We start from the raw sequence: 21,407 nt of genomic DNA, 5'->3' as shown, positions 1-21,407 counted from the left end.
TCACTCTCACTCAACAAGAGACCAGAGAAGAAAAAACTAATTCCAAAACATGCATGTAAAAAACTGCCTCGCTCTCACTCGCTTACTATGCTGCTACCTTCCTCTCCCGCTCTCACTCGCTTACTATGCTGCTACCTTCCTCTCCCGCTCTCACTCGCTTACTATGCTGCTACCTTCCTCTCCCGCTCTCACTCGCTTACTATGCTGCTACCTTCCTCTCCCGCTCTCACTCGCTTACTATGCTGCTACCTTCCTCTCCCGCTCTCACTCGCTTACTATGCTGCTACCTTCCTCTCCCGCTCTCACTCGCTTACTATGCTGCTACCTTCCTCTCCCGCTCTCACTCGCTTACTATGCTGCTACCTTCCTCTCCCTCTCTCACTGCTCCCCCACCCTCTCCCTATTCCACTCTCTCTTTGCTCCCTCTCCCCCTTCCTCCATTGGTACCCATGCAGGCTTGCTGGTGAGGAGTGTGTGTGTGTACATTTGTGCGTACTGCTTGTATGTGCAATAACATACTATTCTATATCACACTCTGAGCTGCGGTAATAACACCAATAAGCCTGCTACCAGCTCAAGTGTACTCTCCCTCGCTCTCTTTCTCGCTGCTCACCCTCCCTCTCTCCCTGCTCTTCAGGCGCTGTGGCGAACAGGATTGGTACCCATGCAGGCTTGCTGGTGCAGTGTGTGTGTCTGTGTAATGTGTATGTCTAAACATGGCTGCATGTATGAGAATAAGTGTGTGGGAGCGCGCTCGTGAGTGTCAGTGGCGTAGCGCAGTTTCGCAGGCCCTCCCGCAAGGTCCGAGCAAGGCACCCCTCACTAAAAATACAGATTTTGTTCATAATTTTTTATTTTTCATGGAGCAGAGAGAAACATTTGCAGTATTATAGATAATCTCATGCTATTTTGCACATTTTGGCATTAGGCTGAGAGAAAATGTTGCTGCTTTCAAAGCTCAGGGATTCTTGAAAGATGGGACATTCTCAACTTTTTTCCCAGAAATATTCTAAATATAAAAAACATTTTGAAAAATATATTTTGATGGACCACAGTTTAACCTATCACACCATGTAAAGGACCAACCTCATTCAGACAACATGTAATGTGTTTCTTTGGATCCCCATTAGGTCTTGCAGAAGCAGCAGTTACTCTTCCTGGGGTCCACAAAAACAAAACACTGACACAGTGACACAGTGATAGACACAATACAACAATATACAAACAATACAACAAACAAAAATGATGTGACTATTAGAGTGTGTCTGTCTGTGCATGTGTTTGTGTGTGTCCCTTCACAGTACCCTCCATTCCATGAGTTGCTTTTTCTCTGTTTTTTAATGATCATTTTGCTTGTTTGCTTGAGTAATTGGAGATGGAAGGGAGTTCCATGATAACATGGCTGTGTATAAAACTGTGCGTTGCTGTGAATTCGTTTTGGACTTGGGGACTATGAAGAAATGTGTGGAGTATGTATGGATGTCTGAGCTGAATCTTATTTGGTTACGCAGACAATCTGGAATTTTCGTCACAGGAATATTTCTCATAAAACCTAGAAGTGAAGCAGTTCATCTCTCGTCAACCCTCAACCAGGAAAGATGGGCATGCAGGGAGTAGATCTGCTTTAATATGGCAGATAGAGTGTAGCTTCCATCAATGGAATTGACTGCATCACTTCCAATCAACCATATCTTTTTTTGCAAATGTATATATACAGTAGCAGTCAAAAGTTTGGACACACCTACTCATTCAAGGGTTTTTCTTTATTTTTACTATTTTCTACATTGTAGAATAATATTGAAGACATCACAACTATGAAATATGGAATCATGTAGTAACCAAAAAAGAGTTAAACAAATCCTAATGTATTTTAGATTCTTAATAGTAACAACCCCATTGATGACAGTTTTGCATACTTGGCATTCTCTCAACCAGCTTCATGAGGTAGTCAGTTAAAAGTTAATTTATGGAATTTCTTTCCTTCTTAACGCGTTTGAGCCAATCAGTTGTGTTGTGACGAGGTATGGGTGGTATACAGAAGATAACTCTATTTGACAAAAGACTAAATCCATATTATGTCAAGAACAGCTCAAATAAGCAAAGAGAAACGACAGTCCATCATTACTTTAAGGCATGAAGGTCAGTCAATCCGGAAAATATTTTAAAGTGTCTTCAAGTGCAGTCGCAAAAACCATCAAGCACTATGATGAAACTGGTTCTCATGAGGACCGCCACAAGAAAGGAAGACCCATGTTTACCTCTGCTGCAGAGGAATAATACATTAGTGTTAACTGCACCTCAGATTGCAGCCCAAACAAACGCTTCACAAAGTTTAAGTAACAGACACATCTCAACAAGGAGACTGCATGAATCAGGCCTTCATGGTCAAATTGCTGCAAAGAAACCACTACTAAAGGACACCAATAAGAAGAAGAGACTTGCTGGGTCAAGAAACACGAGTAATGGACATTAGACCGGTGGAAATCTGCCCTTTGGTCCAAATTTTAGATTTTTAAGAAGAAGGGGCAACCGCCTAGTTGTTGTGAGACGCAGAGTAGGTGAACGGATGATCTCTGCGCTTGTGGTTTATTTATTATTATTATTGTTACCTTTATTTAACTAGGCAAGTCAGTTAACAACAAATTGGTGGTTCCCACCGTGAAGCATGGAGGAGGAGGTGTGATGGTATGGGAGTGGTTTTCTGATGACACTGTCAGTGATTTATTTAGAATTCAAGGCACACTTAACCAGCATGGCTACCACAGCATTCTGCAGCTATACGGCATCCCATCTGGTTTGCGCTTAGTAGGAGTATAATTTGTTTATCAACAGGACAACATGAAAGGACAACATGACAACAGGACAACAGGACAACAGGACAATGACCTACAATGTAGAAAATAGTAAAAATAAAGAAAAACCCTTGAATGAGTAGTTGTGTCCAAACTTTTGACTGATACTGTATATGCATAAATATCTACGTTGTAGAATAATAGTGAAGACATCAACGACTTGGTCTTTTACCAAATAGCACTATCTTCTGTATACCACCCCTACCTTGACACAACACACCTGATTGGCTCAAATGCATTAACTTTTTTGGGATAGGGGGCAGCATTCGGAATTTTGGATGAAAAGCGTGCCCAAAGTAAACTGCCTGCTACTCAGGCCCAGAAGCTAGGATATGTATATAATGTCTGTGAGTATAACATAACTGAAATGGCAGGCGAAAATGTGAGGAAAATCCATCCAGGAAGTGCTATTATTTTGAAATGGGTGGATTTCCATTGAAAGCCTATCCACCATTTAAAGGGATAGGACCCAGATTCCGTTCCCTATGGCTTCCACTAGCTGTGAAAATATATTTATATGTTATTATATTATTGAATTATCGATTATTTATGCGAAAAACAACCTGAGGATTGATTATAAACATCGTTTGTCATGTGAGTATTTTCTACAATGTAGAAAATAGTAAAAAATAAAGAAAAACCCTGGAATGAGTAGGCGTGTCCAAAATGTTGACTGGTACTGTACACACATACATATAAATACATATACACACATATGTACATCTTTTTTGTAATATATTTTCCTTTATTACCTTCAAACCCTACCACCCCTCCCTTAATAGGAGTAAACTAGTGAACAACAACGCTTAGGCTTCTATTTACAGCTTATACATACTATATACATTTTACGGGCACAGTCTATTTTACAATAGGTATATTTTGTTTGTCTTTACTCCTGTCCTTCCTCTAACCTCAACCTCTCCCATCTATTTATTTCACAAACGTTCTGAACCTATATACTTTTTACAGACACAGTAGTTATCTTGTTGTTATTAGTTGTCATTATTCCCAACCTTCAGCTCCATTCAACCCCTCCCATCTATCTCTTAACACCATCCATATTGAATTTGTACTGTGATGTTTCACAAAAGTTCTGAACCTTTCTATTCTCATAATTTCTACAGATTGTAAATCAAAAATACATTTTTTTTTCTAAAACTATTCTTATATTATTGATCGATTGACTATGACTTTTCAGATCACCCAGTAGTGCTATCTTCAGAGTTAGCTCCAGGTAAATGTTGCAGATCTTGAGCCATTCCTGGACCTGTGACCAAAAACAAGCTCTATATGGACTGTACCAAAACAAATGATCTAATGATTCTCTCTCTTCGCATACAATCTGCAGAGCTGGGAAGGTTGTGACCCCATATATTTAACATTATATTGGTGGAAGAATTTAGTATAATAATTGAAATAGAACATTTATTTTAAGTTTTGAATCTGGAGTAGTTTTGCATATCAGTTCATAAACCATGTGCCATGTAATCGGTACGTCGAAAATCTCTTCCCAACTATTTTGCAATCTATATGGCACAGCTGTCAATTCTTTGGAAATGAAACTGGTATACTTTTATATTTATCACAATTTTCTTTAACCAATTATGGTCTTTAATGCTGGGCTGACAGACAAGTTCCCTACTTTTTCCCTCTTCCACTTTCCTCATCCATTTTTGTGACAATGCTGCAATTAGTTGGATGTCATTTTGGGTAGAGCAGACATTTCCATATATTTTTGTTAGCTGCATGTATGACATAACTCCACGAGTCGATTTATGATATAATTTACAAAGATTATACCATTTAAAAAATATATTATAATGGTTTATGTCTATTAGTATATTTTTGTTTAACCATAATATCTGTTGTATTTTTTGTTCAGTTTCTTTTCTGGTGGATTCAACTGAAATTGGTTTGTTTTAAAAATAGCAATATTTGGGAGATGATTTCCTTTTCAAATAAGTGAAGTGTGTGGTTGTAATCTGAATAAAGGGAAAAATGCCATTCTTGAACATGGGGTGAGACGTTCTTATTCATTTGCTAGAGAACAAGTTCGGATTTAAGTATAACTTTTGTATAACTGAAGGCTTTAGCGAGAGGTCTAATGCTTTAATATTCAATCATTTCTGCCCTCTGAATTCATATTAATTCTATAAATAGGCCCGTTTCATTTTGTCTGGCTTGCCATTCCAAATCAAATGATCGCTAGGTGTAGGCAAGACCATAAGCAAATAGGTAAACTGGGATATGACTAAATAGTTCATCAGGGTGATTTCTCCACAAATAGACAGGTGTTTCCCTTTCCATGGCAGCTAGATCTTATCTATTTTTGCTGTCTTTCTATAAAATGTATTGGAGTGAGATCATGTATTTATTTGGAGGGATCCAAATTGTGTCAAGGATATAATTAAGGTCTTTCAAACATTGAACCTTCTCATTGTGCTACTACATTCCTCCTTAATGCTCTACCTGTTATCTTTCTCTCCCTCTCTCTTAGAAAAAAAGGTTCTACCTAGAACCTAAAATGGTTCATTGGCTGTCCCCATAGAAGAACCCTTTGAAAACCCCTTTTGGGTTCCATGTACAACCCTTTCCACAGAGAGTTCTACAGTATATGGAACCCAACAGGGTTCTTGAAAATAAAAGAGAGCCGCACACTCTCGGAGCTCAGATGCAAAAATGTAATACCAACGTTTCGACAGCCAAGCTGTCTTCATCAGGGTATAATCACAAACACTGCGGGATGACTCGTTTATATAGTGTCAAAAGACACAGGTGTCTGTAATCATGGCCAACAGGGTTCTACCTATAACCAACAAGGGTTCTACCTGGAACCAAATAGGGATAGCCTCCAGGGACAGGCGAAGAACCCTTTTGGAACCCCTTTTTCTAACAGTGTACCTCCCTCCTCTCTTTCTCCTGCAAAGACATCCCCTCATCTGATAGCAGCTCACTATTCTGCAGCAGCATACAGATGAACAGGCCAGGTGTTATTGCCTTCTGTCTGCAGTGCTACTAGTGTATACACATCACTCTCATTCACACACTACCAGGCAGACACACACACTCGCTGTCACACAAGCGATTACAGGTTCGGAAAACATGGAGGCAAAATACTACAGACTCCAAAATAGTGTTATATTACTCCCGTGATGAGGTATTTTCCTAGGCCCAGTAAAGCAGGCTTGTGTAAGTTGTGTGCTGTGTTTTCTCTGAGGGGATGTTAATCCTGCCAGAGGACCACATCAATGTACCCTGACCAATGACCATCTGAAAGGCCTTACCAACACGTTACATCCTGACACATACATAACACAACGTCATATTATTTTTCAGTATAATCGAAGTTGAGCTACCACCATTACACCGAGCATTGTCTCTGTGGTTTGTACCTGTGGTTAGATGGTCCTACCTGAGGTTGAGTCTTTGGCTGAGTCTGGGGCTGAGGGGACAGGACTGAAGCTGGGACTTAGGGGTACATTAAGTGGTCCTCTGGCAGGGTTAACATCCCCTATAAACATGTGAGGTGGACAGGGCTGAGGCCGGGGCTGAGGGGGACAGGGCTGAGTCCGGGGCTGAGAGATACAGGGCTGAGGCCGGGCCTGAGGGGGACAGGGCTGAGGCTGGGGCTGAGGGGGACAGGGCTGAGGCTGGGGCTGAGGCTGAGGCTGGGGCTGAGGGGGATAGGGCTGAGGCTGGGGCTGAGGGGGACAGGGCTGAGGCTGGGGCTGAGGCTGGGGCTGAGGGGGACAGGGCTGAGGCTGGGGCTGAGGGGGACAGGGCTGAGGCTGGGGCTGAGGGGGACAGGGCTGAGGCTGGGGCTGAGGCTGGGGCTGAGGGGGACAGGGCTGAGGCTGGGGCTGAGGGGGACAGGGCTGAGGCTGGGCCTGAGGGGGACAGGGCTGAGGCTGGGGCTGAGGGGGACAGGGCTGAGGCTGGGGCTGAGGGGGACAGGGCTGAGGCCGGGCCTGAGGGGGACAGGGCTGAGGCTGGGGCTGAGGGGGACAGGGCTGAGGCCGGGGCTGAGGGGGACAGGGCTGAGTCCGGGGCTGAGGGGGACAGGGCTGAGGCCGGGGCTGAGGGGGACAGGGCTGAGGCCGGGGCTGAGGGGGACAGGGCTGAGGCCGGGGCTGAGGGGGACAGGGCTGAGTCCGGGGCTGAGAGATACAGGGCTGAGGCCGGGCCTGAGGGGGACAGGGCTGAGGCTGGGGCTGAGGGGGACAGGGCTGAGGCTGGGGCTGAGGCTGGGGCTGAGGGGGACAGGGCTGAGGCTGGGGCTGAGGGGGACAGGGCTGAGGCTGGGGCTGAGGGGGACAGGGCTGAGGCTGGGGCCGCAGCAGAGAGGGACAGGTTGTATGGCCCTGTGGGGAGAAAGAAACACCTTGCTACCCTCCTTCACCGTGAAGGCCAGCACAGCCAGCACATTACCCGCTCCACTGCCCCTCTTAAAACACAAGCCCTAAGGTGACAGGCCCTCACACATACACAGACAGTCCTGCCCCAAAGAAAGAAAGAGAGAACACAACCAACATCACAGCCAGTCAAGCCCAGTAGGGTGGTTGTCCATATCATGACACATATTGTCACTAAGTCACAAGTTAACACGATTCTGAAATAATACAGCTTTGGTGCACCCAAAGGGTTTGAGTACAAAGGGCTTGAGTACAAAGGGTTTGAATACAAAGGGTTTGAGTACATATGGTTTGAGTACAAAGGGTTTGAATACAAAGGGTTTGAGTACATATGGTTTGAGTACAAAGGGTTTGAATACAAAGGGTTTGAGTACATATGGTTTGAGTACAAAGGGTTTGAGTACATATGGTTTGAGTACAAAGGGTTTGAGTACAAAGGGTTTGAGTACAAAGGGTTTGAGTACATAGGGTTTGAGTACATAGGGGTGTTATGGATGAAGCTGGTCAAGCTATATAGGTTTTTTGCGTTATTTTAATTGTCAATCATGAGGAAGGACAAATAAATGTATGTGAGTTAACTCCACTAATATATTACTCATTCCCTTCATGCATCTATGTGCATGTGTTATTTAAAAGTTACTACAAAGTGATTATGTTTAAGAATCAAACCTGTATGGTTAATTGAAATGTGATTGCATACCTGTTATTGTCCTATCATGTTTCCTGACCAGAGTTTTACAGGCAAACGAGAGTGTGTTTGAGAGCGCAATGTTTAAACTGTGGGTCATGCCAACCTTGATTGTCAGGGAGAGAGGGGGATAATTGGTGAACATTGAAATGCATATAGAGAGGAAGAGGTGAAGTGAGAGGGATAACTGGGCCCAAAATCTGTCTTCTCCAGCAGATGGAGTTTTTCTTTTTTTTTCAATCACCAAGCGAGGGGTGGTATGGAGGTCTGGAGGTCAATGATATGGTTTGGAGGTCAATGAGAGAGAGTCGAATTTGGTTAACAGAACCTTGTCGTGTCTTTGGCTATGCCGGATTAATTGATATGACATACTATTCTATAAAATAATTTCTCTGTAATTAATTTCACCTGATTGAGCTAATCATGTAAATGTAATTAACTAGAGTCGGGCACCACAAAATAATATTTATAGAGCTGTTAATATGACCTAGTCTTATTTTACATCAATAGCAGTCAATATCAATCGTCATCTTATTTCAGTCTCATCTGAAGGTTGTAAATTATTTTATCTGCATGAAGTTGAATCAGCAATACAAAATTGGGTTTAATTATTTATTTACTAAATACCTAACTAATCATACAGAATTACACATACACACAATTAATCCTAACTTGATTACAAATGACTTCATAAAGGAAAAAGTCCCTAGCGGGCAGAACAGATATGACAGCTGGTTACACAAAAGAAAAGGGCTGGGTTTGAGTGAAAGAGCGGGAAGACTGAGGAACAAAGGGAAGAAGCTGGGCTATCGTAAATACAGTATCTTATGCATTCTAAATTACCACCAATTTGGAAAAGGATAATGCAATAAATATTTACTCTGAGCTGCGTTTCAGTAGGTTGGTGGTAGATGGAAGACCGTGTTGCCAAACCGAGTCCTCTGTTCTTTGAAGAATGTCTCTGGTGGTCAATTGGATAAGTTGTAGTAACGTCGTTGTGTGATAGACGGGATACTCTGTCTGTTCCTTCCTAACCCTCGTTTGCAGCAGCTGTTGCTAACTCAACGGCTAGGAGGTATCACTTCTGTAGTGAATAAGAGTTCAAAGTTCATACCATTCTCAACCAAAGCTCACGCTGATGTTGGCTTCGTTCTGTAGTTATTATCTGAACCATTCTGACATAGGACCGTCGTCCTCACATCATCGAAACAGGAAGTTATGTTGTCGTCAAGGGCTTATATAGGAAGGGAGAGGAGGGCGTGTTTGAAAAGTTTTATAGCCCATGTCCCTTCACAGGGCGGGCCACAGATTGAGCAGCCCTATCTTATGAAAATCAACATTTCTAATTTTCAAACATTTAAATTGAACAACAATTCCATGTGAATCCGATAACTTTGTCATCTTATCATTGATGAGAATGTCTCAGATGACAACCGAACTGACATCATGTTCATTATTAAGTACCACCCCATATGTTCAATTCTTCGGATTAGACTGATGTTCCCAGAATCTCTATGTTAACCAAGGGTTTTGCAAATGTAACATCAGTAGGGTAGAGAGAGGAAAAAGGGGGGAAGAGGTATTTATGACTGCCATAAACCTATCCCCCAGGCCATGGCTTATTTGCTATGTGTCTTTTTTGATAGAATAGAAGTTTCACAATGCTTAGGTTGTTACAAGTGTACTGATATGAGCAGGACATGTGACATCCTGGCAACTTTGATAAAAACACTTGCTATCAGCTGTTGTCACGCACATCTGCCCTCTCAATGGCTAGAATGGTTGCACCTGATCTTGCCTATTCCTGACAGCCTTCCGTTTTTGAAGACACTTATTTTCATCGTTAGAGAAGCCAATGGAGTATCTGGTCAATATAATGGATAATCTGTGATATAATGGAATGTTCCATGGTGAAATACATTGTGGGTAAATGTGTTTAAACCGTTTATTTCCTGTGCCCATACAGGGGAATGTTGGTCTATACCGGGCCAAGTTCAGTTGCCAAACATTGTTGTGCATTGCAGATAGAAATGCCATGAATAGAGCCAACATGATTCCTTATTCTACATGACATGTTTCTATCTGAACGTTCCAAAAATGTGCGTCCTGCTGAATGTGCCCCTGGTGCTGCTTATGCTAATTGCTATTAGGCGTTTTTGAGGCAGCAGTTGGGCCAGTTCTCTGACTTAATGATCTCTGTCCAGTTTATTATGTTCCACCTGCGGTTTATTATTTTGTAAATATTCAAAGTACTTTTGACACCTATTTTTAATTCTCCCCTTTGGCAGGAAAATGTACCATCATTATCTGCCTCCTCACTGCAACATTCACTGCAACATCCACCACGACAACCTACCTCACAATGACCTTAGTGCGTTGATAGAGAGTGTGAGTCCACACTTTACTGATGGGGATGGAAATTAAGTGCCATTTTTTACACCAATTCATATTCACTCTACAGGTGAAGAGCGGTAGAGAGAGAGATAGAACGTGCCTTGGGGGAATATTCTCATAAACTGATCTAAGTTAGTCATGCTCTTCAGCAAAGATGATCACATGACCATTGGGGTCTGGAGAGTATTTCTGGAGGAAACACTTTATTAAGTCAGAATAAACCTGCCCAATGGCAGACAACACAAAAAACACCTCTTCATATAGCAGTACATTTAACTGTCTTTTATCTCCTACAGAGATAGCCTACAGATCACTATGAAGTGGGTTTTGTTATGCTGCTCATGTAGAGTCCACCTCACATTTCTATAGAAAGTGTCTCTAGAGTGTAATGGTTGTTCTGGCAGAGGTCCATCAACCTACAACACAGTACACAGTACATGGTGCATGTTATCCTCTAGCCCTACTGTATTTTACTGGATACTGTACCATTGTCCATAAAATACTGACTCTCTGAATTGCATTGAAAATAGACTTTTGTTTCGGTTATGTCCAGTGGCTCAAAGTATCATAATCCTGCCATTCCAACTGGCTGCTTTTTCATCAGCCCCAAACAAAACTAAGGGTGTAATCATAATGATACATAAGCAACTCACAATAAATCACCATCCTTGTTAAAGGTTAAGACCAAGAAGGCAGCATCACTTTCCTTAAATGTATCAATAATGGAGAAAAAAACTTGCCATCATTAATGTGTATGCTCCAAATTCATATTATACTTTGTTTTTTGATTCTCTGAAGAGCATATTGTTAGAATTAACTGAATTCCAACTGGTTATTGGGACAGACATGAATGCCATTCAGGACATGCGGGACAAATCTAATAAGACCAACTATAATCCACAGGCAACCAAGGCTCTCCAACATATACTCACTGATTACAATCTCATTGATGCCTGGCAAACTCATAACCCTAAATGATGTTAGAGCAGCATTTCCCAAACTCTGTCCTGGGGACCCCAAGGGGTGCATGTTTTAGTTTTTGCCCCAGTACTACACAGCCGATTCAAATAATCAAACCTTTATGATGAGTTCATTATTTGAATCAGCTGTGTAGTGCTAGGGCAAAAACCAAAACCTTGGGGTCCCCAGGACCGAGTTTTGGAAATGCTGCATTTGTAAGGACAGACGCTGGAAACGAGAAGCAGCAAAGGACAGGAACAGAATATAGACAGCGTCTGGACAGGGGAAAACAAAACAACAATAACGCTGACACGGGGAACCAAGGGAGGAACAGACAGATATAGATGGGGCAATCAAAAAGGTGAAGGAGTCCAGGTGAGTTCAATGAGCGCTGATGCGCGTAATGATGATGACAGGTGTGCGTAATGAAGGGCAGCCTGGCACCCTCGAGCACCAGAGCGGGCATGACAGCGTTAGAGCATTCTCAACAAACACCTTTTTAAGACCAAGGAGTGACTACTCTCTCCAAAGTCAAGACATAACTAAATCTATTGATAAGACAGAGAGCAGAATTTGCCATCCATCGAGTTAGACTCAACCAGTACTTCCATGGTAATCGACCCAGTCGTCTTCTGGCTAACAAGCTTCACAGTAATGATCAATTATATTGCAACAATTGAATCTGACTCAGGTGAATTACAATCAGAACCCAAATTAAACAACCAAGGATTATCCTGTTTCTATAAAGAATTCTAGAAACATATACAGATTAAGTTATTTTTAAAAGATATAAAAACTCCTCTTCTCTCAGCTGAGGAAACTGGCTTGCTGGGAGCCCAAATCCCTCTCCATTAATTCAAAAGGGCATTGGACAACATGAATAAAGACAAATCACCCAGTTGGGATGGTATTTAAAATTTGGAACCAATTAGGCCCACTGTTACTTGAAATGATTAGCACAGCCATTCACCAAGGTTTATTTGTAAGGGATGTAAATACAGCACTAATTTCACTTTTATTTAAAAAGGTAAGGACGCCACCCAGTGTTCTCACTGTCGCCTCCTATCTTTAAGAAACACATATATTAAACTATATTCAAAAATTATATTGCTTTTATACGCTTTTGATAGACTAGAATGATCATATCTTTGGTCGGTTTTGGAACAAATGGGACTTGGCTCCAATTTCATTAATATGATTAAAATACTAAATGCCAATCCCTCAGCCATAGTAATAACAGGCAATGCCTGCTCTGTTCCATTCAGAATAACTAGAGGTAGCAGGCAAGGTGATCCCATCTCACTTCTACAATTGATTTTGTCTATGGAGCCAGCCCCAGCCCCTGGCCCAGGCAATTCAACAATCAAAAGAAATTACACCAGTATTTCTCAATTATACGGATCACGTCATTTCATTACATGCTGACGATATCTTTATCTTGACAATGTATCTCAATCTCTCCCAAACGCTTTAAAGATCATAGACAAATTCAGCTTCATCTCAAGATATAAAATACATCTAATCAAATCTACCCGATGGAGGATTCCATCTCTCCTTATGGAATCCTAATTGTTTCCCATTTGAAATATTTGGGAATGGATATATTTCCTTTCTTATATAAAACAATTGGCAGAAACCTTAACAGAATACTCAGATCAATTCAATCCGACCTCACTAGATGGACTAATATACCAGTTGCTTTAACCAGCAGAATATCTATAGTCAAAATGGCTATATTGCCACAGATTAATTTTGTCTCCCCCTTCTGGCTATTGGGATAAAATCCATAGTGCAGTTTTTAAATGTTTATGGCAAGGTAACCAATCCTGGATAAAATTAACAAAATGACAAAGTGAAAAAGATGTAGGAGGACTATCCGTACCAAACTTTGCGTCTGTTTCTCAAACTAGACACTAATGTACTTGTCCTCTTGCTCAGTTGTGTACTGGGGCCTCCCACTCCTCTTTCTATTCTGGTTAGAGCCAGTTTGCGATGTTCTGTAAAGGGAGTAGTACACAGTGTTGTACGAGTGCTTCAGTTTCAGGGCAATTTCTCACATGGAATAGCCTTAATTTCTCAGAACAAGAATAGACTGACGAGTTTCAGAAGAAAGTTATTTGTTCCTGGCCATTTTGAGCCTGTAATCGAATCCACAAACGTTGATGCTCCAGATACTCAACTACTGTTGTCTAAGAAGGCCAGTTTTATTTCTTCTTTAATTAGAACAACAGTTGTCAGCTGTGCTAACATAATTGCAAAAGGGTTTTCTAATGATCAATTAGCCTTTTAAAATGATAAACTTGGATTAGCTAACACAACGTGCATATTAGAACACAGGAGTGATGCTGATAATGGGCCTCTGTACACCTATGTAGATGTTCCATAAAAAAATCTGCCTTTTCCAGCTACAATTGTAATTTACAACATGAACAATGTCTACACTGTATTTCTGATCAATTTGATATTATACTTTTTTTTTAAAGGACATTTCTAAGTGACCCCAAACTTTTGAACGGCAGTATATATATATATATATATATATATATATATATATATATATATATATATATATATATATACATATATATATATATATATATATGTATGTATGTATGTATGTATGTATGTATGTATGTATGTATGTATGTAAGTATGTATGTGTATATATATATATATATATATATATATATATGTGTATATATATATATATATATATATATATATATATATATATATATATATATATATATATATATATATATATATATATATATATATATGTATATATTATATTATATATATTATTAATACAGTGTATATATACTGTATACAGTACCAGCCAAAGTTTGGACACACCTACTCATTCTGCAGTGGTACGCCATCCCATCTGGTTTTCTCTTAGTGGGACTATCATTTGTTTTTCAACAGGACAATGACCCAACACACCTCCAGGCTGTGTAAGGGCTATTTGACCAAGAAGGAGAGGGAGGGAGTGCTGCTTCAGATGACCTGGCCTCCACAATCACCCAACCTCAACCCAATTGAGATGGTTTGGGATGAGTTAAAGCTCAGAGTGAAGGAAAAGCAGCCAACAAGTGCTCAGCATATGTGGAAACTCCTTCAAGACTGTTTGAAAAGCATTCCAGGTGAAGCAGGTTGAGAGAATGCCAAGAGTGTGCAAAGCTGTCATCAAGACAAAGGGTGAACTTTGAAGAATCTAAAATATATTTAGATTTGTTTAGCACTTTTTTGGATACTACATGATTCCATATGTGTTATTTCATAATTTTCATGTCTTCACTATTATTCTACAACGTAGAAAATAGTTTTAAAAAATAAATAAAAACTCTTGAATGAGTAGGTGTGTCCAAAATGTTTGACTTGTACAATCCTGCAGTTCCTTATAATGAGAGAAATATAGTTGTTCACTGCATTTCCCTTATCTCCCATTACAGTCAGGTACTAACTGAATGAGTTGTGCAGAGTTACTGGCCACAGCTAGTGACGAGTGTAAGCATTGATGAGACACGGCGTACCGGACAGACAGGAATAAATTAGTGACTGGTTTATGATGCACTACCTCCATTTGTGTTATCACTTTAAACCTGTATGCCTACTTCTGATCAAGCAGATGTGACTTTTCAATGAATCGGCTATCTTAATCTGACTCTGTGCGTGAAAGCGTCATTGAGAGAGCAGAGACAAGGAATGTTGCAGTGGCAGAGGTGTTTCAACCTGCTGTTTGACTGCTACTCCCTGACCAATGGCGCCCCCTGTGGACAGTACTGGAAGTGTTATCAGATGGTGTATGTTATATAGCTGGAGGTTCAGCACTGCACTGCACCACAGAGCAAACCCAGAGCACAGCTCCAGTAAAGACCACCGCTCAACCAAGACAGCAAAATACATACACAACGCCTCCTATATGCAAACAAACACACAAAGTACTAGTAATCAAACACTGTAAAGGTAGTACAATATTATAACATCTGAGCCAACACGGCAGGACAGTGGTCTATTAGTATTATCTGCAGCAACGTCTGACTCTGGCACCCCTCCGTTTGCATCAACAGTGACAAACCTGCGTCATAGATTTATAGATCAAAATACGAGAACAGCCAGCGACTTTTTTTGTTCAATTTCTTTAAAATTAGTAAACTAGACATTCAGTTCCTTTTTTAAAAGCATCTGTGACATTTGTCTGTTTCATGGCGAAGCATAAAGCCCTAGTTCTCAGGCTCAGAGCCTTGGGCAGCCTGGTCCTGACAACCATAATCAAGAACGAAGGGACTCGTCACCAAGCTCGGGACCCTGGGACCGAACACCTCTCTTTGCAACTGGATCCTGGACTTCTTGACAGGCCGATCCCAGCTGGTAAGAGTAGAACACAACACCTACACCAAGCTGACCCTCATCACAATGCCCCCCCCCCCCCCCCCCAGGGCTGTACTCCCTGTTCATCCACGAATGTGTGGACACGCACGACTCTAATATATCATGAAGTTTCCTGAAGACAAGACGGTGGTAGGCCTGATCACCAACGGCGATGAAACAGCATACAGGGACCTGGAAGTGTGGTGCTATTACAAAAACCTCTTCCTCAATGTCAGCAAGACCAATGAGTTGATCGTGGAGTACAGGAAACAGGGGGAGTGCACACCCCCATCCAAATCGACAGTGCCACAGGAGAGAGGGTCAAGAGCTTCAAGATCCTGGGTGTCCACATTACCGGGGACTTAACATGGTCTTCTCACACCATCCTCAGGAGCCTGAAACGATTTGGCATGACCCCTCAGATCCTGCACCATCGAGGGCATCCTGATATGGAAACGTTTGGTATGGAAACTGCACCGCCGTTGACCGGAAGGCCCTACAGATTGTGATGCGGACGGCCCAGCGCATCACTGGGGGAGAGCTCCCAGCCATCCAGGACGTACATGCCAGGCGGTGTCTGAGAAAGGCCCAAAAATTGCCAATGACACCAGCCTCCCGAGACATGGACTGTTCTCCATTCTCCCATCCAGTAGACGGTACCGGTGCATCAATGCTCAGACCAAAATATTCCTAAACAGCTTCTATATCCTGGACATAAAATGTTTAAATGGCTAACAAGTACTGTTCCCCCTCACAATTTACGCTGCTGCTAAAATGATTACTGATTAAATGTATTACTACCACTAAGCTGCTGTCCATTGATTATTAACTTCCATTACCATTAGTATCTATCTATTAATCCTGCTATTGGTCACTATTACTCCTGTTTACATGTATATATTACCATTAGTATATTACTATAAGTATTTATATATTCCTGCTACCAGTCTCTTTTCAGCCCTGTTTACATATATATCCACCAATTATGTCTATACTGTCCCTCTGGCACACTCACCCTCTTCCACACTCACACTGACACACTCACCACCACGCACACCCCTCCCGTCCACTTCTGCTGCTGCCCTACTATTATTATTATTATTATTCATGCTGCTACCATTCACTTTCTCCTAATCCCTGCCTACATGTATATATCTACCACAAACACTCCAGGATCGTTGCACATGGTACATTTGGTACTGGCACTGACCCTGTATATAGCTTCCTCTCTTTTTTCTTATTTCTCGTGTTTCTTGTTTTTGTTTGTTTTTATACTATTTTGATATTAAATTATGCACTGTTGGGTAGGGCTTCCAAGTTAAGCATTTCACTGTACTTGTGCATGTGACAAATCGGATGTGAAACTTGGGAATGCGATATGGTGGATAACAAACCAAGGGCAGGCACACACACTATCACATTGCCCTGAGACTTTGAAGGGCCGATCAGTCACTAAAACTGCAGTGTGTGTGTGTGTGTGTTTGTGTGTTTGTGCGTGTGTCTGTGTGTTCTATTGTGTTATTGACTGTACGTTTCTTTATGTGTAACTCTGTGTTGTTGTTTTGGTCTCACTGCTTTGCTTTATCTTGACCAGGTCGCAGTTGTAAATGAGAACTTGTTCTCAACTGACCTACCTGGTTAAATAAAGGTGAAATGAAAATACAAATAAAATAAAGTGTGTGCTGACCGGTGGCCGGCGTGGGCAGGCCTTATGGGGGTTATGATAACCATGGGGTCAGTGATGGGCATCGGCCGGGTCACACCAGCTGGAAATGACAACAGAGAGGATAATCTAGTGACATATTTGAGCTCTGATTCTAGAAGTGGTCCTAGTACATGACACAGGGATAAAAGCAGAGCTGATATTGATATAGATAGTGGCGTACTACTGACACCTAGTGGTAGTGCATCACATGGCTTTAGCTATTTTACCATAAGATGTCTTATCTGAGGTGGTAGCAGACTGGTTGTGTTGTTGGCCTCAGAGACTTTCTAACACTTTACTGTCAACAAGGCAGAGAGGCATGTTCTGGCTGAAAGCAGACAGGTAGTTCCTTTAACAAACAAAGGCATCACACTGGTTCTGAACAACTGCATCACACACAGCAGTTTCTCCATATTAACACTCGAGTGCTTTACAGTGGAAAAGGTAAAGGGCACGGCTCCCTTGGCGGTGTTGAAGAGACTGTGTTAGTGCAGCTGTGGCCCACTCTGAGGTCCTACTTCCTGGCTACAGAGCAGGGGGTGTGAGAGTGATTAAAGGACCGGGGACAGTAGAGGGGGGACAGGGGGTGAGAGTCTGGGTCTGGGTAAGGAGGAAGAGACTTACTATCTCAAAGCACAGTTGGGCGTGGCCAGAGGCGTCCAGAGGATGTCAAAGGGTGTTTTTCTTTCTGAGCTTCCTTCTCCCCATATCAAAAAATATTCAATTTTCTCTTGTACCAACCACCTCCATCCATTCCCATCAGGTGGTCATTAACCCTCTAACACCTACTCCCCTTCCTCTACAACATGGTCAGAACTTCCATGGTCCACTGCCCAAACTGATATGTCTTTGATTAACAAATCTTTTCATAGGTCCGATATTTTGATAAATAGAAATGACAACTACTGTCTGTGGTACAAAACTGTGGTTAAAAAACTGATACAAAGTCTACTTCATGATCCATGTGGAAATATTTCATGAGTACTGTAATTTCAAGAATTTTACAGCTGCTACAAGAATATGCAGTAAAGCTTCAAGCAAGCCCTCAACACACATTTTCTGTGACCAGTAAGAGAGAGTATTTTTTTGCCTTGTGTTATCCGAGCCTTCATAACACTATTAATAACACACACACAAAATACCGCCTGACGCTCCGTGTTCTCACTCTAGCCCAATCTATTCCTTAAGATGGGCCAGCCAGCCTCTCTCCACCTGTTTCTCTTTCTTCATTTCTAATCAGGTGTCCCTTAATAAAATCGCTGTGACATTTCCTACTCCACCCCCTGCAAATCCCCCCCTTCACTGAAAAACAACTACAAAACAAAAGTAAAGCTTTCATTCCGACTGCTCACATTGATGAGGGAGTGTCCTGTCAAAGACCTGCGATGAAATTAGGACTGGAACATATACACACACACACACACACACACACACACACACACACATACAAACAACACCGAAGTAGCAGGTGCTCCTGGTTAAACCTTAATTACATGATTTCTGATTTCTTTGATTGATATGTTAATGACTATGTCATTAATGCAAAATAAAAAATACCAGCAGCTCTGGTAATAAATAGATTTATTTGATTAGATATCCTGCTGTATTTTTATGCATGTTTTTATTCAGTGGGTCACTGGGTGGAATGGAGATGCACTGGTTGTTTGTGTCTGTTGTCACAATGTTGTTACCCCACAGAGATGCACTGACTGTGGAGCTGAGGTGAAGTGGGACACGCCTGAACACAAGCACACACAGATGGACAGACCGAAATCATTACTTTATCTTTGACTAGAGACCAACAAAATAGTTGAAATTAAGACAATATTTTATTTTACCAGAAGGTGGCATTCTAGAGCTTCTTTCCACAGTCCAAAAGCACATCATCAGGCAGCAACCGCTTGCTTGACGACTCAAACTGAATTCTCCACTGCTCTATGTTCGCTGCGGAGAAGTAACTAAACATCTGTAGGCGTGGCGTTTGATCGGAGCAAGGAGTTTTGGTAACCAGGCTAAGCAACTGCAGCACCATTGTCTAACTTTTCAAACTTTGTAATGCAGTCCCATGTGCAGCTGCACAATCCCTTGCTACAGGGTCTGAACAGCATAGCAGCATAACCCCACCTCCACTGCCTGCTAGAGATCATGGAACAACTGTCGTTGTAACTGATCATCTACTACTCAGGCCCATTTCACCCTCATCTCACTGGAGACGGCGACGACATGGCCACAGATGAGATCTGCTGTGTGTCCACAACACAGATTCCATGCTGTAGTTGGCCACCCAATATATATACCAGAGGAGGCTGGTGGGAGGAGCTACAGGAGGACAGGCTCATTGTAATGGCTGAAATGGATTCAATGGAAAAGAGTCAAACGTGGTTTTCATATGTTTGATACCATTCCATTAATTCAATTTCAGTCTTCACAATGAGCCCATAATCATATAGCTCCTCCCACTAGCCTGATATATACTATATATAAATATTGACAGACAGGCAGACTGGAACAGACAGACAGACCAAAATATATGTCTTATCAATATGCTAAACGATGCTCATCAATGGCTTTGATAACTGCTCATTTTCATTCATGAAACTAAGTGAAATGTGATGTAAAAGAGCTAAGTCGGCATTTCCTGCTGTCCCAGTCATCATGAAATATACCGCTGATGCAGCCAGTAATTGATGAAGCAGAGATGTAATGTTTGAGGCGAGTGCCACTAGTGCGACAACAGCCACCAGCTCTGGCAGCGCTGTGCACAAGGTTCCAGTATGAGAAAAGCCTGCAGGTATGTATTACTCCTTAGTCAGCAGAACAAAGGTTCTTAAAGGAGAGGTAGAAAGAAGAGGATGAGGAGAGAGAGGGACACAAAAACATGTCCTCTCTCAATCCTGTAATTTTGAAGTTACCACTGAGTGGATCGGCAGTGAAATCTTGCTCATTGACACAATACGCTGCAGTATGAAGACAAAGAGAGAGAGAGAGAGAGAGAGAGAGAGAGAGAGAGAGAGAGAGAGAGAGAGAGAGAGAGAGAGAGAAAGAGAAAAAAGAAAAAGAGAAAGAAAGAAAGACAGAGCGACAGAGAAATAAATGGAGAGCGACAGAGAGATAAAAGAAGAGAGAGAAAGAGGTAGAGTACCACACAGACCCATAGGACAGTTCTGCCACAGGACAGTCAGTAAAGCAGGAAGAGGAGTAGGAGAGCATGCAGTGTGTTTACAGTTTCCTCATGTCTGTATGCACAGTACATGTCTGCCAGTGCCACTGTGCACACACTGTAGAAATGCATCAGTATATGTCCATGTGTGCCCCAGCACCCCTGATCAGAGCTTAGCATGAGAGAGAAAGAAGGGGGGTGTCTCTCTCCCTCCTGCCCCCCTCTCCATCTCTCCCCCTTCCCACCCCCTCCGACCCCCTGTGAATGGACCCCTTACCTTGCGCTTTTTATCCCGCGATCGGTTCCTCTTCTTGGCCTTCTCCTCCTCCTTCTGCAGGCGCTCCGCCTCGAGCTGGATTTTTAATTCCTTGTTCTTCACGAGATGTTTGGCGGCTTGTGCCATATTTCAGCCTGGTTGAGACGACTGTCTTGTGGAGATGAAGGTGGTAGAGGCCTGGCGAGGTCCTGGGTTGGGGCTGGGGCTTGGGGGTTGCAGTGCTGGAGGTCCTGGGTTGGGGCTGGGGAGCTGGGAGGCTGCAGTGCTGGAGGTCCTGCCTGCCGCGGGCAGACCCTGACGCTGATGGTGCCGGTGTGTGTTCCTTCGTATGGCCCTGCAGCGTCTGAGAGAGCGTGTTCACACTCTGCCTCCTCCTCTTCAGCAGTGCAGCGCAGTCACACAAAAACATAAAAAACACACGTAAAAAAACTGCCTCTCTCTCACTTGCTCACTGTGCTGCTCCCTCCCTCCCTCTCTATCTCATTGCTCCCCCTCCCTCCATTGGTACACATACAGGCTGTCTGGCGCAATGTGTGTGTGTGTGTGTGTGTGTGTGTGTGTGTGTGTGTGTGTGTGTGTGTGTGT

The 21,407-nt window shown here is 42.4% G+C and overlaps 1 protein-coding gene across 12 annotated transcripts in view; it reads right to left on the bottom strand.

Moving 5' to 3' along the window:
• Positions 1-21,185, bottom strand: part of LOC110536085 (ankyrin-1) — a 190,857-nt gene extending 169,672 nt beyond the window's left edge. For 7 of the 12 annotated variants that reach the window (XM_036935935.1, XM_036935936.1, XM_036935937.1 and 4 more), the window contains exon 1: positions 20,823-21,179. In XM_036935935.1, the coding sequence (XP_036791830.1) occupies positions 20,823-20,948 (126 nt within the window). In that variant the 5' untranslated portion in view covers positions 20,949-21,179. Of the gene's footprint in view, positions 1-20,822 lie in introns of all 12 variants that reach the window. The other 5 variants (XM_036935945.1, XM_036935949.1, XM_036935944.1 and 2 more) reach the window with 4 other exon arrangements.
• Positions 21,186-21,407: the final 222 nt, after the last annotated feature.

This window comes from Oncorhynchus mykiss, chromosome 11 (assembly GCF_013265735.2).
Source record: "Oncorhynchus mykiss isolate Arlee chromosome 11, USDA_OmykA_1.1, whole genome shotgun sequence".
Classification (NCBI taxonomy): domain Eukaryota; kingdom Metazoa; phylum Chordata; class Actinopteri; order Salmoniformes; family Salmonidae; genus Oncorhynchus; species Oncorhynchus mykiss.
This window is presented reverse-complemented; position numbering and strand designations above follow the sequence as displayed.